This window comes from Hyaena hyaena, unplaced genomic scaffold (genome assembly GCF_003009895.1).
Source record: "Hyaena hyaena isolate Hyena2069 unplaced genomic scaffold, ASM300989v1 scaffold_918, whole genome shotgun sequence".
Lineage (NCBI taxonomy): Eukaryota > Metazoa > Chordata > Mammalia > Carnivora > Hyaenidae > Hyaena > Hyaena hyaena.
Window position 1 is genome coordinate 606282 of NW_024081551.1, and position 17593 is coordinate 623874.

A 17593-nucleotide genomic window follows, 5' to 3' on the forward strand; every position below is an offset into this window, starting at 1 on the left:
AAACCTTTATTTTCTAGAGTTCTGACAAAGTTGATTCTAATCATTTTTTCTTTGCTTTTTAGTATTTCTCTTGAGGGATGGGCCCTTGGAGCTAACCTTCTCTGCTCTTTTCACTGTCGCCTGTTCTTTTTCTTTTTTTTAAATACTTATTTTGAGAGAGAGGGAGAGTCAGTGCAGAGGGGCAGAGGGAGAAGGAGAGAGAGAATCTTAGGCTTCATGTCCAGCGCAGAGCCCGACTTAGTGCTTGATCTCACAACTGGGAGATCGTGACCTGAGCTGAAATTAAGAGTTGGATGTTTGGGGCACCTGGGTGGCTCAGTCGGTTGGGCGTCTGGCTTCAACTCAGGTTATGATCTCACAGTCTGTGGGTTTGAGCCCCGTGTTGGGCTCTATTGACAGCTCAGAGCCTGGAGCGTGCTTCAGATTCTGTATCTCCCTCTCTCCATCTCCCTTGCTTGCTCTCTGTCTCTCAAAATGAAATAAAGATAGTAAAAAAAAAAAAAAAAAAGCTTATAAAAAAAAAAAAGAGTTGGATGTTTAACTGACTAGCCACCCAGGTGCCCCTATACTTTTTATTTTCAGATTCATATGACATTTTTTAGAGAAACTCTAAGCTTTCTTCTATAGGATGAAGTATTATTTAACTTATTGGAATTATGATTACAGTGTAGGTAATTATGTACTGACATCACTGAAGGCTCCTAAATTTTGACTAGATTCTCATTTGATTGTTTAAGTCACCTTGGGCTGTCCACTTTTTTCCACAAGCACTCTTGATAGGCATTTATAAGAATTGTTGAGCGTTCTTCATGGTTCTTTATCTGATTTTACTTTTTATTTCTGGATTCGATTATACAAATAGTTCTTAAATACCTATTTTATGTAGGTACTCCTAGGACTTGCGAGTGTTGGCCATAGCTAGGACTGTCAGATATTGATGTTGGTGTTTTTTTAAGACTCTATGTAGAGATACTTCCTGTTTCTCAGGAGATGATTATTCTGATTAATTTTGGTCCCTGCCAGAGACTCCATATCTTTTTAGCATCCTCAGCTTGTTTGCCTAATCAATGAAGAGTTGGCATCCTAGATATGCAGGGTTGTCAGCTTACCCTTGTTATTCCTCTGTTTCTTGCCCTTAAATGCCAAGGCACTGTATACATTCTCAGCATGGGTTAAAGCTTCATTCTAAATACTTGCCTCCAGCTGCATTTGAAATAATGAATGCTCATCACCTCTACTAAATAAGGTTACATGTACATATAGAAGGAGTTGGTGACATATTCAAAAGTTGGGGGTACTAAATGTAAGGGATTCTGCTGGATTCCTTAGTGAAAACCATCTTATATTGACAGTGAAAGTGTTACTTCTTCAGGAGTGTCATGAATATCCCCACATCTGTTCCCTGACCAAAGAGAGGGTTTATCTCTCACTGAATGTTCTTGATATTGACCTGATGTGTGCACTCAGATGAGTATTACTTCATCTTAGTCATAAACCCACAGATTTTTCATTAATATTTCTGGCAGCACAGATAAGATCATTCAATGTAATTTTACTAAAGACACTGAGAAACAAGAGAAATAGATTACTAAACTTTTCCTACCTGGTAAAAAGGAACTTCTCACATAACTATGTAGTGGTATGTACCATGAGGGTATCTTGTACCTTCCCTAAATTGGAAAAATGGGACAGTGTTTCCTTTTTGCTTTAAATAGAAATTATTAACCATAGCTAACCATCAAGTATCAATTATTTTGGGTCTTCTACTCACAGTTCACATTTTCAAAAGATACCTAATCTAATGATAAGCAACAGGAAGACTTTTTGGAAAGTAAAAAACATAACTAGATAATGTATTATAATTTAGAGCTTGTCCATGTTCACCTTGGAGTCTATAAAAATACCTCTCTGCTAAACCTAGGTCTTTTTTCAAAGAGTGGAAATAATTTTTCATGTAACACACAGGAATCCCTCTCAAGCCTTTCCTTCTCAAAAGACTTCTTAGGAAGACTAAGGAATTCCCTCTCTTGCCTGTCTGTGTTTGTGTCTCCTCCTCTTAGGATATGCCTATTATCTGTACATTCAACATGAGAATATCTGAGTTTCTTAAAAAAATTTTTTTTAAGTTTATTTATTTTGAGAATGAGAGTATGAGTAGGGAAGGGGCAGTGAAAGAGGGAGAATCTCAAGCAGGTTCTGTGCTGTCAGCACAGAACTCATGAAACTGTGAGATTCTGACCTGAGCCAAAATCAAGAGTCAGACACTTAATTAACTGAGCCACCCAAGCATCCCTAGAATATCTAACTTTCTTCAGGCAAGAGTTCAGTGAGCCCAATATATTTAGAAAAAGTACATGCACATGATGTAATTTGTGGGATGTTCTATGGAAAAATGTGGAGAGTAGGCTGTATTTGAACAAGTCTCTGTTACTAGGGAGAACTATACATTGTAAATAGGTGCAGACAGTGGTCTTGGTTTCTTCAGGTTCTTGGGAAGGATACAGTGTGCGGGATGGGGTGGGTTTTGACATCAGGGAAGGCAACACTGGCTGCTAAAATCAATTCATTGTTGTAGTGTAAATGGTAAGTGTTCAAAAACTGCTAGCTCTTACAGAGACAAGTACCATTTTGAGATCATAGCCCTTAAGGGAGAGAGAGTGTGTCTATGTATGTGTGTATTTAAGAGTTTGGTAAATACTTTTTTGAATGGGCAAAACGTACAAATGGTACACAATTCAAAAAGCATAAAAGAGCATTTAATGAAAGGAAAATTACTCTTGTACCTGTCTCTTTTCCCATTGCTAAAGAAACAGTTATCAGTTTCATTGCTAAAGAAACTGTTATCAGTTTTATTTTGTGAAGATTGTATTCATATGCAAGCATATGTGTGTGTGTGTCTTCCCCACAAATGATAGCTTACTATACCTACTTACTTATCTTAAAAAACAAACTTGATAGGACTTAGAGACCAGCTCACATGACGCTGTCAAGAGCTTCCTCATTGTTATGGCTACATAGCATATTGCATTGAAAGGTGGTATTTTTTTTTAATTTTTTTATTAAAAAAATTTTTTTAAATGTTTGTTTATTTTTGAGGAGGGCCAGAGAGAGAGGGAGGCACAGAATCTGAAGCAGGCTCCAGGTTCTGAGCTATCAGCACAGAGCCCAACAGGGGCCTCAAACTCATGAACCATGAGATCATGACCTGAGCCAAAGTCAGATGCTTAACTGACTGAGCCACCCAGGCACCCCAAAGGCGGTACTTTTTCAGAAGTGGAGAACTGTTCCTGACCATGGGGACTGCAGTTAGAAGGAGAGGGGACTACAGCAGGAAGGACAGAGAGAAGCGATGATAATGGAAGAAAGCCACAAGCCAAGGAAAGAGACTTTTAGGAATTGGAAAAATTAAGGAAATGGATTCTCTGAAAGGAGTGCAGTGCTGCCAGCCCCTTAATTGTAACCCGGTGATGCCCTCTGGACTTCCAGTGTGCAGAACTGTGTACATCGTGGTGTTGTAAGCCACTACTTTCAGTACTTTGTGATAATAAATACATGCTATACATTTCCCCCCTCAGTTTGTTGTTCCTTTTTTTTTTTTTTTAACTACTATATTTATAGTGTTTTTGCTGTGCAGCAAAGTGTTTTGTATAGTTGAATTTATCCCTTTAGTTTTTACTGGCTTCTGGATCTTAGGCCTTAAGATTATTTTAAAACTTCCATATTTCATTCTCATGCTTTTGTCTCATCACGAACTCTAGTAGAAATGTTGGTTTCTTATCTTTTATGTTCTTATCTCTTATTGAAAATGAATATTTTTATAGTTGAGATCTTCTGACATAGACCTAGAGTACTTCTGAAGATGAAACCATCTCATCATTGCTGGTAATTAAGGAATTGGGGAACCAACGGTAGTGGTTTCAGAAGGCAGGAGACAGGCAGAGTTAGAGTTTTAAACTACTTGGGTAGGTTGATGATGCTATTTAGCAGAACCTAGAGTAGTTGATTCTAAAGGGATAGTTTATGGGAACTTCTTTACTTACACTTTTTAAATTTTAGTTTTTTATTCTCTTGGAAGACTTCCCGGATGCCTGTGATTTAGAAGTGTTTCCATCATGTAAGCAGTATGAGGAAGAGTTTGATACTTAGCTGTGGCTAATAAATCTTACTAAAAGTAAAAAGCTGCCTCCTGGGTTTATTATACAAATCCATCATAAATGCAAAATGAGACAAGTTTAGACAATTTCAGAATGCACATATTATAACATCATAGAGTTGATTTAATATATCAAGGCATTATAATAGTAACATATATTGGGTACCTAACTATGAGCCAGGTATGTGTTAAACAATTTACTTGTATTTTCTCATTTACTTTTCAAGTACTGTCATAGATAGTGATTACTCCCATTTACAGACCAGGAAAATGGGCATACAGAGAGCTTAAGTAATTTACTTTGCCCAAGATTATAATTTTTAGTGATACAGCTGCCTTTGGAATCCAGGAAGTCTGCCTTGCTGTTAAACACAATACTGTTAGGGCGCCTGGGTGGCTCAGTTGGTTAAGCCTCCGAACTTCAGCTCAGATCATGATCTCACATTAGTGGGTTCGAGCCCCGTGTTGGGCTCTGTGCTGACAGCTCAGAGCCTGGAGCCTGCTTCGGATTCTACATTTCCCTCTCTCTGTCTGCCCCACCCCCCTCTCATGCTCTATCTCTCTCTGTCTCAAAAATAAATAAAAACATGAAAAAAAAATAAACACAATGCTGTTAATTGCCACATGATGCTTTGGATCGATGATTACTCTGTGAAAATAATATTTACCCCCAGTTTAAAGTTATCAATACAAAACAAGTAATTCGAGACCATTATCTTTATAATCAAACTTAGCCTTTTAGTTCATTATCTATAAAATGTTGAAATAACATACTCATTAGGATTGACATAGTCAAGTTCTGTTACTTCTTTTGCTCTTTCAGAGATTCTTAAAAACACAAACCAGAGCACTCTATTCCTTTGGTATTGTCACCCTGTGGTCTCTTTATTGTGATAAAATAGAGTACATTATAATTTTGAGCATGGTACGAAAGACCTGATACAGTAAGGTCCAGTGAGTCAACTTAATATTTGTCCTTAAAGATGACGTACTTATGTCATGCTCCCTCCGTGGAGTAGCCTTAGGTTTTTTTTCCACCTGAAACACTGATATTTCAAACCCACATCAAATATGAATATAAGTCATCTCTTGTACTCTCCATTTTGTGTTACTATATCCCACTATTTATATTTCCCACTAAATTGTGAGCTTCTAGGACAAGACCATAACTTTAAAATTTTATTTACGTATGAAGCATATAAATAGATGCTCACTAGGTAACTGAATAGATAAATGAGTAGTAATGTGGTTATCTTCTGAATATCACCTGCATTTTTTAAATTGAGAAAATAAGTACTTATACTGTGAAATGCCGTATCATTCTAAATTACTTCTGTTAAGTGCTTCTATTTTCTCTCATACCGAGTCTCTGTAATACTATTAAACATTTGGATGGTAATATTTACTTAAAATATACTCTTGAGGACAGAATATTTTGTCACTGTAAATATCACTCTATGGAAAAAGAGAAATTCTTGTTGTACTGAGCAAATCTTAAGGGATTCTAAGGTTTGTGGGAGTCTTTGGGGTGATTATTTTTGGCCCTTTTGTTGGGTACTGTTGTAGTTAGAAATGGAAAATAGTTCTTTGCCTCCTGCACATGGATTGCTGTCATATCCTCAGGAAAGTTTGCCCTCATCTTTTGTATTAGTTTCCTGTTGCTACAGTAACAAATTACTACAAACTTAGTGGCTTAAAATAGCAGAATTCTATTATATTGTAGTCTGAAGGTTAGAAGTCCAAATAGATCTTACTGGATTAAAATCAAGGTATTGGTAGAGCTGCATTCCTATTGGAGGATCCAGGGAATGCATTCCTTTGCCCAAAGCTCCAGCTTCTAGAGGCCTGCATCCACTGTCTCATGACCCTTCTTCCATCTTAAGAGCCAAGCAGTACAGCATCTTCAAATCTTTGATTCTGACCTCCTCTTCTGCCTCCCTTTCCCACTTTAATTGATCATCTGTTAGTTTCGTTTTTATTTTCTGGAATTATTTTATTTCCTTGGAAGTATAGTAATTTTATGATTTTAAGAGAGGATGATGTAACTCCACGTACCCAGCATTCACTTAATTCATTTGCAAGGAAATACCACCTTCACAAATCTATAAATTATGGCCTAAAAATCTATTGCAGAGCAACTTTGCCCTTTAGATCAAATATTTAAAAAAAATTTTTAAGTTTATTTATTTTGAGAGAGAGAGAGAGAGAGAGCGAGCAAGCAGAGGAGGGGCGGAAGGAAAGAGGGAGAGAGAATCCCAAGCAGGCCCCGTGCTGTCAGCACAGAGCCCGATGTGGGACTCAAACCCACGAACCATGAGATCATGACCCGAGCTAAAACCAAGAGTTGGATGCCTAACCATCTGAGCTACTCAGGCACCCCTAGACCAAATATTCTTAATCTCAGGCTTGTGAACCCCTTCTTGAAAAGGACTGTGAATCTGCAAAATTGTATTCAAATGTGATTTTTTAGCCATATATATTTTCTTCAGGGGCTTTGATCACAATTTCAGTAGTATCAGTAATTATCCTGACCCCACAATTTAAGAACGATTACTATATAAAACAAACAGAATGACTTGTACAGTTCTGGCTTTTCCTCAGATCTGTTTCCTAAATGTATACATTTCTAATTGCATATTGGCCGTTTATAATGGTGTAGTTGACTGCTCTTAAAATTAACCTTTTTAAAAAAAATGTTCACATATTTTTGGGAGAGACAGAGCATGAGCAGGGGAGGGGCAGAGGCAGAGAGAGGGAGACAGAATCCAAAGCAGGCTCCGGGCTCTGACCTGTCAGCACAGAGTGGGACGCGGAGCTTGAACCCGCAAGATCATATGAACTGCAAGATCATAACCTGAGCCAAAGTTGGACAGTTAAGTGACTGAGCCACACAGGCATCCCCTAAACTTACTATTTCTAAGATACTTTCCTTTTTTTGTCTTTCTTTTCTTCCTCTTTGTTTCTCCTTTCTTCTCTACTGTCCCATCCCACCACACCTGTGTACTTCATTCTGAGAGCACTTTGGTTCCAAGGTCTTAAGTCTTTGTTTGTAATTGTTTCTTTTATCTTTCTGCCAGAGACTGCATATCTTTTCTGTTTTTCTTTAGTAATAGTGCACCCTGTTTTTAGATGGGCACATGGTTGCCTGGAAATACAGACTGCATTTCCTAGCTTCTGTTAACAGGTACGTTTGGTATTGTGACAAAGTGATAATTAGAATTGTCTCTATAAATATATTTATTAAGATACTTCAGTATGTTAGATTTGTTGTAATTTGTTAAACTGGTCTAAGTAATCTCTGACCACTCTCTCTCCTTGTTATATAACTTTTTCTGTACTTTCAAGCTTTGTAAATCTATATTAAACATCTTCTTTAGGTAGGAAACTTCTTCTTAGGTAAGGAATAAATGATGTATATTGGCAATATCCTTGTAATAATTCGGTAGTTTCTTGGTGAAAATATAATTGAGCCCTGTTTGAAGTAATGTTAAATATACAGATGAAGTTAAAAAATAAAAAAGCTACACCTGGAAGTGTTAAAGCATGTAAAAGTAGGAAGGTTTAGAGGTTGGGTTAAGTTTAGGAAAGGGATGGGGAAATTTTCTGGTACAGTCCATGCTAGACCAGAGTGGATCCTAAATAAAAAAAAGAAATTATAAAGGTAGGTCTCAATTTACCAGCACTATGTACAGCAGCTGTGAAGACCTGGTGGGTCGCCATGCTCAGTGAAAACAAAATCATAAATAGCTGAGAAACAAAGACCAGATTGCATTTAATTTCTCATCAGTGGTAGAGGACTAGTGTGGGCTACAATTCAGCAGATATATGAATATTTACTCTACTAGACATGTTGATTTTAAGAAGTTTTTTACATAAACAGAAAATATAGGGGCACCTAGGTGGCTCAGTCAGTTAAACATCCAACTTCAGCTCAGATCATGATCTCGCAGTTTGTGGGTTCAAGCCCTGCATCGAGTTCTGTGCTGGCATCTCAGAGCCTGGAGCCTGTTTCAGATTCTGTGTCTCCCTCTCTCTCTGCCCCTCTCCTGCTCATGCTCTGTCTCTCTCTGTCTCAAAAATAAATAAACTATAAAAAAAAAAAAGAAAATAGAGAATTCTATACACTAAAATGACCTTAAAAAGAAAAACAAGTTTTATCTCTTAATAGGATATAAGAGGCTGAAAATAGGGATGTATGATATCTTACAGAAAGTCACCAGCCCAAATCATAAAGGAGAAAAAATACATTTGACCATGGTAACATAAAAGTTTTGTTGTTTGAAAGACATTAAAAAAATAAAAGAAGCCACAGATTAGAAGATTCTTATAATTCACATTAACTGACAAAGGATTAGCCTCCATAATATAAAGAATTTATGTAAATTGATAGGAGAAAGACAACTCAGTTGAAAATTAAGGATAGTATAGAAAGAATAAAGAGCAAGAAGGCAGTTGGGTGGATATATAACAGGCTTGGTAATAACAGAACAAGAGTATTTTACAAGAGAGAAAAGAAACTAAAAAAGAAGGACATTTTTAAGTCAAGGACATTTTGCATATTAGACAGTTAAAACTATTAGGGCTTGTAGAATTTTCTATAAACTATAAAATTTTCTATAACTGGTAAGAAATATTTTTGCCAGTGTGCACATTTGAAAAGGCAACCATCATAGACATTTATACTAGAAAATTGAATAAAGTATGACTTTAAAGTTATTCTGGATTATGTATAATACAGTACTGCTATTTCAGAAGAAACTATATGGACCAGTAGAAGAGAGGCAAATTTTACCTTCATGTTTGGTCTTCTTCTTTTGCCTTTAACTTTACTGGAAATATCAATTGAAAATTCTAGAAAATAAAGGTCATGGTGACTACAAATTTTAGATAATTTAGAACACTTACCTAACCACATCAATAAATCCTTCTAGCTTCCTCCAAAATAGACCCAAATCAGTCCATTCTTCTTGTGCTGATTATCATCATCCAAGGACAATCCAACATAACTTCTCACCTGGACTTCTACATTAGTTGTCTGATTAGCTGACTGTGGCTGTGAAAGGATATATTTGATACAATTGTTCAGATGAGATCAGAGATTAGCAATTGAGATACAATTTAGATTTTGAATAAAATAAAGGAAACCCAGCAGTGTTTCACAATAAGAGCCTCTTCACTTCATTAGAATGAAAACTAGGCTGAAAGGTGGTTATTATGCAGTCCAGTACCAAAGGAAAGAATAGAGCTTTAGTTTGAAGTATTTTAGAAAATTATATTGAAGAACTAATTATTGTCAGATTTGACTTTTTTAGATCAGTCATTGGGAACAAGTGCCTTTGAACTAAGTATTAAAGCAACTCAGGAGTGAAATTGTCATTATAAATAGCTGTTGTCCCAAACTAATGGACTAACAGATTACAAATACGGTACACAGAGAAACAATCCAACAAGTTCTTATGTTTTAACTCTGTGATGGCAAATACTATTTTTATTTATTTTCCACATTTACTAGGATGGGCTTCTGTTGTTTACATAATTAGAGAAAAATGTTTATTACTGCTTCAAATGGAATCATACAATTTGATTCTTTGTTCTAAAGTCAGTTTTATCTAAGAAGGAGGTGACAACACATTTTATCATGCTATAAGATATGACAGTTTGTAAGAGCTGCCATTAGTCTTTAGGTGTGGTTGTGTATTTTAGACAAAAGAGTTACTTTGGGAAAAGAAGGCATTTGAAGGCAAAGAGATTATGAGAATTAAAAGCACATGTAAAAGATCAACCTTGGCAGGAAGGTCTAAAAAATAAAAGACAATCCCAAAAAACTTCACATAACCACTGCACACATATATTGAACAACTTGAAAAATTGTATGGTAAGTATTCTAGTCTTAGGTCTTGTATTGGAAGCAGAATTGTTAAATTAGAAACTAATGAAGACTATGGTACGGGGAGTACAGATTTATTAACATAAGATTCTGGCATACTTGAAAGCTTGAAGGATTGAAAGCATGAGATTAAAAAAGTATATATAAATTTCTGGTCCGCTTTAGAACCTGTATTAAAGTGAACAATGAATGAGGCACTCTTAGCCTTCTACTGAAGAGGCTTTGTTTTATCTGATTTTCCTAGAAAGGACAACACGTCTCTTCTAGGTGGCGCTTTATAAAATAGATCAAAAGGTAATTGGGGAGTCAAAGAGAATTGTGTTAGGGATATTTATTTATTTATTTGTTTGTTTACATTTTAGAGAGAAAGCAGGGGAAGGGCAAAGAGAGGGTTAAGGGAGGGATCTTAAGTAGGCTCCCCACTGAGTGCCCCATGACCCTGAGATGATGAATCACCCAGGCACCCTCGGATACTTTTAAAAAATGCATTTATATACTGTTAGAGAACATTCTAAAAGTTTTACAGCATCTTCAGTAAAGCCAAGATATACTTAAAATGTAAGTTCTATTTAATATTTAAATTATGTTATTAATTATAAAATAATTTTTGAAGAGGCAAATGAAGGGAGAATACCTGACTTCACCATCCTAAAATAACTACTTTTTATATTTCTAATAATCTTTCTATGCACATTTTCATATTTTTAAAGTATAAAATCTGAGAAGCATTATACATTTACCTGAGCAGCATTATAGAAATTGTAAATGTAAGATTCAAAGATGAAAAAAGAAGAGTTTATGCCCTAAAGAGGATAACTACTTATATACTCTAAAGTCAGAATATACACTGAGCTTCTGAAGGGGTTGTTTTACTTCTTGGGTTTTCTAAGTCTTGTAGAACCTAGGATAAAATTTTTAAAGTTCTCAGTTTACTACATTACATAAGAAGGAAGAGTCAGGATCCCATAGTAAAATAAATACTTAAATGCTTATTGGAAACTTGAAGTTTGGTTTTGACCCAAGTTCTACCTTTGTGACTTCACTGAACTTCAAACATGTTGACCTTTAAATGATGAATTCAGTTCAGAGACCTTTAATCTGAACCTAATATGTCTAAGTTATGTGCTGTACTTCTGCTATGTCCTTAGGATAAATTCTGGACAGACCAAATGACCTTTGTCTAGTATTGATTCTACCCTCCAAGCTGGTTCTCCATGTAACCAGCTTTCCTGACTTCTTGCTATTGATGTCATGTTTACTTATAGTAGAGATACTTGTTCTAGCCCATCCAAAGAGGAGGATTCCAACTTGATACCTCTGTCAGACCAGCCTTTATGCACTCATACGTCCTTTGACGAGTTCTCTGAATTGAAGATTGGTAAGCATGGGACCCAGACAAGAATCAGAGCTTCTGAATAACTGAATAATAAAAAGCTTAGAACAGTTGCCTGTAAAGCTAGAGACTTGTAGCACTTCCCTTAAAGAATTAGTTTGACTCCAGTAGTAGAGAATTATGGTTGATTGTATTTTTATTTTTTCTCAGGTCCTTCCTGGCTCTGAAGTACCAGGATGACTACTACAATTTTAAATTCTTTGCTTTAGTAATAATAATTAGTACTTATATATTTTTTATGTATTAGGCATGGTTTACATTTATTAAAAACGAATATAGTAACTTTCTCAAGGACACATAGCTAGTAAGTTGCTGAGCTAGGATCCAGCTTGTGAAAGTTTGACTTTAGACTCCTCACTCAACCACAACACAGTGAAGCTTTAAAAGTTACAGTTTTGTGACACAAGACTTTTGTCAAGAGTATATAAAAACTTCTAAAAATCATTGATAAAAGACATCATAATAAAAAATAACCAAAGATGTAAAAAGTAGTTGGCATAAAATTGGCCAATAGCCATATGAAAAGTTCAACACCATGAATCATTAGGGAAATTGACATTAAAACTATAATGGGTGTAAACTTACTGCAATGAGTGTAATTTAAAAGACTTAAAACACCAGATGTTAGCAAGGATAAGGAGCAACTGAACTTACCATACATTACTGATGGGAATGTATAATGGTAAAACCACTTTGGAAAACGTTTTTTTTTAGCTTCTTCTATAGTTAAATATACTATCCTGTGAGCCATCAGTTCTGTTCTTTGCTAATAGAAATGAAAGCCTATGTCTATAAAAAGATTTGTACAAGAATATTTGTATAACAGCTTTATTCATAATAGGCAACAACTAGAAACAATCCAGGTGTCCATCGACACAAGAAAGTATAAAACGAATATTTGTTCAGTGAGAGGCCTATGTAGCAGTAAAAAAAGTCAACCACGAATACAATAACATGAGTCAAATAAGCCAGACAAAAAGGGTACAAATGCTGATTCTTTTTGATTCCATGCATTTGAAGGCCCCTAACAGGCAAAACTAACGTATTTGTTAGAAACAGAACAGTGGTTCTGCTTATTAGGGGGGTAGGTGGCTTAAGGGAATTTTCTGGAGTTATGACAGTGTTCTGTATCTTGGTTATTGTGTTGGTTATGCAGATGTGTACATTTGTCAGAAATTTTGAAATTTATATTTAAGATCTGTAATTGTATTTAAAGTATACCTCAACAAAATAAATCTGCAGAGTAAAACAAGAAAAGCTAGGGGGAGATTTCAGACAGTCACTAGGACAACAGAAATGATACTTGGCAATGTGACACTTAGAAAATGCAAAGACACAAAGTAGCACAGAACTGCCACATAGAGCCTCAATTGATATTCATAATAACCAACACAAGTTTAAGTTTGTTAATGTAATTTTTAAAATTTCATTTATTTTGAGAGTGGGAGAGAAGGGGAGAGAGAGAATCTTAAGCAGATTCCATGTTTCTTGCACAGCCCACGAAGGGCTCAGTCTCATGACTGTGAGGTCATGACCTGAGCCAAAATCAAGAAATCAGTTGCTTAACTGACTGAGCCACCCAGGCGCCCTTAATATAATCTTCTAAGAAGTCATCAAGGTATACTACTTTTCGAAAGGGTTTCACTAATAATTATTATATTAAGGATTGGAACTAAAATGCTTATATGTCAGTAATGTAGAATATTAGTATATGAAACACATTTTTTAGATTTTATGTAAAGAACAATTGTGGTTAATATTGGGAAATGATTCTGGCTAGAACCAGAGTGTGGTCTGTTTAGAATAGTCTGCTAAAAAGAGTGCATGCAAAGTTTTTGTAGATGAATTTGCTTGGTAAGTTATTGAAACAGAACATTTGTCTTTATATGATCTATATGATTTAGATTCCTAGTTACAAGAACTAAAAAAATGTGGCATTTGTACTAAGGGTGTTTGTTTCAGCATTTTATTTATAATCGAGAAATGTTAGAAACTTAGAGATGTCACAATTAAATGTAGCACATTTATATATAGCAGTAATTTGTCCTGGTTATATTGCAGCAGGTGGAAAATAGACAAGTTTGATGGTGGCCTGTGTAGTTTGACGATATTTGTGTCTGGGGTCCTTTATAACTTGTTCCATGACAATCATATGTGCTTCAACTACTCAAATGATGACTTGAAATAAGAGATCTGTAGTCTTTTATTGTAAGGTTAGGCTTCAAAATAAAGGTTAATCTTTTAAGTTAGTTTGTGGGTTTTTTTTTTTTTTAACCTCTTTCAAGTAGCCTAATTTGTGGACTATGATGGAAGTAGTAGGAAACATACTAGTTACCACACATTAACTAATGTGGGCTTTGGTTTCTCAAAAAAGACTGACGGCTTGGCTTTTTTTGAAACCTAATTTCAAATCTTTGCATCTGTTTTAGTAATAGTTATGCACGAGTGCGAGCTGTGGTGATGACCCGGGATGACTCTAGTGGTGGATGGTTACCACTTGGAGGGAGTGGACTGAGCTGCGTCACTGTCTTCAAAGTCCCTCACCAGGAAGAGAATGGCTGTGCTGACTTTTTTATCCATGGAGAGCGACTCAGGGACAAAATGGTAATGAATAACATATTTGTTGATGTAATTTTAAGATTCTATAGAATGAATTGCCTACTTAAGAGTTTTGCTGAGTGTAACGTTATTTATGAGAGTTATTTTTGTCTAAGATCAGTGATTATGTTTCTAAGTTCTTTAATGTTACAAATAGTGAAATATGCTTGTTTCTTTGCAACTGGGACTCATTAATGCACGTGTGTTAGAAAGGAGCAGCATTTTTTAGTTAGGTTTAGTGCAAGAGTATTCATGAATAGTTCCCCCAGTTACTAAACCCAGGTACATGTTGCCTTTCCTTCTTTCCCACTTTTTCTTCCATAGACTGGTGGTTGACAGACTAAAGTCCACGGGGAATATCCAGTCCCACCATGTATTTTTGTATGGCCCATGAGTTCAGAATGGTTTTAACATTTTTTTAAAGTTTATTATTATTTATTTTGAGCAAGAGATAGAGAGCAAGCAGGGGAGGGGCAGAGAGAGAAGGAGAGAGAGAATTCCAAGCAGGTTCTGTACTGTCAGTGCATACTTACAAAACCAGGCTCATATTCACAAACCATGAGATCATAACCTGAACCAAGGTCAAGAGTTGGATGCTTAACTGACTGAGCCACCCAGGTACCCCTGGGTTTTACATATTTAATGATTGAAGAAAAATTGAAGAAAGAGTAACAGTTTTGTGTCACATGATAATTACATAAAATTCAAATTTCAGTATCCTTAAATAAAGTTTTAGTGAAACATAGCCTAGCTCATTCATTTACATTTGTCTGTGGCTGCTTTTATACTACAATGATAGACTTGAATAGTTGCAGCAGAGAACATAAGTAGCTGGACCGTTATAGAAAATTTCACTGGCTGCTAACCTGGACTCTGCTTAGGTCCTTTCTCTTAATTCTCTATTATAATCTAGTTTTCCCAGACACGTAAGACTATCTGGTTGCCAGCCTTCTGCCCAGATGAATGGTTTCTTACATCTGTGTATTTTAAAATTTGAATTTCAACTTTGATAATGTTAGATATTTACTCTCTTTTAATTGGTATGGAAAGCTCTTCTTTGTTTCATTTGTGAGCCAGAAAACAACTGCAGCCATATCTGAGAAGCCGAGCAATGTTAACCTCATTTCTGCATCAAGCAAAAAGAAAGAATATACTTAGAAGCAAAATGAGAATAAAATGCCAAAAATTTCCAAGACTCTTGAAAATAACTTGAGTTCCTTTTAAATATGTAATTGTGGACTGGTTTGTGAGCCCATTTAGCATCAATAATGTTATTTCTCTTGAGAATGTGTTTTAAGTTCCAAATAATTCTGTCATACAGGAACGTTTCGAATACATCTACTTTTAATTTTGGTTTCTGGATATTTTTTACTACTAAAATATTTTAGTAATTTAGAAAGTTACTTAACTTGTCTGTGCCCCAGTTTTTGCATCAGTTAAATGGAGAGTTACCCTAAATTTTCTTGAAGGCCTTCCAACTCTAGTTTTTTGAGTTCATGATTCCTTTCTGTGTATCTCAGTTAACCAGAATGTGATTTTAGGATTGTAGGAAATCCTATTTGAAGTCGTAAGTGTATAGTAGTAAATTTAACATATTATCTCTAAAAGTTTAAATATTTAAAGGTGGTTTGTTTTTACTTTGGATAAGATGGTGCATGACATATACTAATGCTTATTTAAAATAAGCCTTGTAAGGGCACCTGGGTGGCTCAGTTGGTTAAGCGTCTGACTTAGTCTCAGGTCATGATCTCACAGTTCTTGGGTTTGAGCGCTGCTTCAGGTTCTGTACTGGCAGCTCGGAGCCTGCAGCCTGTTTCAGATTGTGTCTCCCTCTCTCTCTCTGCCCCTCCCCTGCTCATGCTCTGTCTCTCTCTGTCTCAAAAATAAATAAAAAAAAAAAAATTTTTTTTTAAATAAGCCTTGTAAACTTCTAATAAAGAGCCTTTGGTGACCTGTCCTGGAGTTTATGCTTCTTGTCTGAGCTGATGATAACTGAGGCATGGTGTTGGAAGAGAAGTTGCAGATTTTAGGAACTGAGTGAAATAGTAAAGATTAAAGAAATGTTTTAATAGTAAAGATAGAAAAAGAGAATACAAATCAAAAGTAGAGAGAGTTGGAGAAAAAAGCTTACTAGAAAAAGCATAAAACAAGGGAAAGATGAACCTAGATGTGAAGTAGAGAAAAGATATAGCAGAGTGAAACAGAGTATTCGTTACATTAATGAAGATGGACAGTTTATTTTCTGAAATTAAGTACAAGACCAAATCTACATAACTAGGAGTGAAGCAGGTCAGAGATCACTCAGATTGATAGATTTGGTGGTTGCTGAGAGTATTGCTTTGAGATAAAGCTAGTGAGAATAAAAGTGGGATTCAGAAAGAACGCAAAATGAATTCCTTATGTTAGAACTTATTTTGAGCCCTTAACTGAGTCCTAGGATGTAGAAACATAATGGGCCAACAAGAAAAGAGGCTTTTCTGATAGAAGCACTGACCTAGGATTCAAACATCTCTTGTTTCACCTAATCACGTTGCCTAGAGGAAACATGTTATTTGTGAAACAGGGATGACAAATACATCTGTATGTAGACACGAAAGAAAAATTACTTTTCACTTGGAGGGTTGCCAGTTTTCCCATAGGGATTAACTGTAGTGAAGAGTTTTAGGTTATGGGGACTTGTATGATCAAAAGCAGAGACAACAATGCATGGATATAAGTTGAAAATAGCAAAGTCTTTTGGAATCTCAAGACAAATGGGACAGGAGCATTGAAATAAGCAGATTATTTGGCCCCCTCTGCTGGGTAATACACATTTGACCAATATCCTTCTGAAGCAGTTACAGAATTGAAGTATGTATCTTTTTCATGATCACTACATTTTGGAATCATTAATGTCCATATCTGTAGATACTTTTATTGATTGGTTTTATTTTAATACATTTTTCTGGGTTCTAGTTTGATTTATCTAAAAAAGAAGTACTTTATGACTATTGAGTCTATAAATTTACAAGTTCTTCCCAAGTTAATGGTAATTTTAAAAATTATTCTTAATAAGTAAACTTCATTTTACTGTTGTCTTTATACAGTAGTTAATCATGTAGAAGATATTTGGTAAAAACTGTGTTCTGCACCCATTTTTCATGTGGGTCATATCTTAGAATCTTCTAACTTAGGTGAATTTTAGTAAGTCAGAATACTGGTAACAATAGTGAAGAAGAAAGATGGTTTTTCTCAAGTGTAAACGTACTTTGGTAGACTTTTTCCAGCCTTTGATTTACAATTGCTTGTACTAAAAATGTCTTGTACTTCCCAAAGGGTTATATTTCACTTTTTTTTTTTTTTTTTTTTTTTAAATAAGAAAGGGAGCACAAATAAAGAGTAGGCTGACTGGGATTTTTTCAGGAAGGAAATATTTTTTATAATTAGGTTAGTACTCATTCATTGGTTCATTCATTCATTCATTCATTCATTCATAGAGATCAGAAATTAGTTCCTATTTTTTTAAGTTAACAGTGTAGTGTAATATTGGTTTCAGGAGTAGAATTTTGTGATTCATCGCTTA

General features: G+C 35.4%; 1 protein-coding gene across 1 annotated transcript in view; it reads left to right on the forward strand.

The window, feature by feature from the left end:
- The window catches only part of SPRED1 (sprouty related EVH1 domain containing 1), a 129022-nt gene that overhangs the window by 45961 nt on the left and 65468 nt on the right, over positions 1-17593 (forward strand). Inside the window, exon 2 of the mRNA XM_039220864.1 lies at positions 13863-14037. Within this exon, the coding sequence (XP_039076795.1) occupies positions 13863-14037 (175 nt within the window). The remainder of the gene's footprint in view (positions 1-13862; positions 14038-17593) is intronic.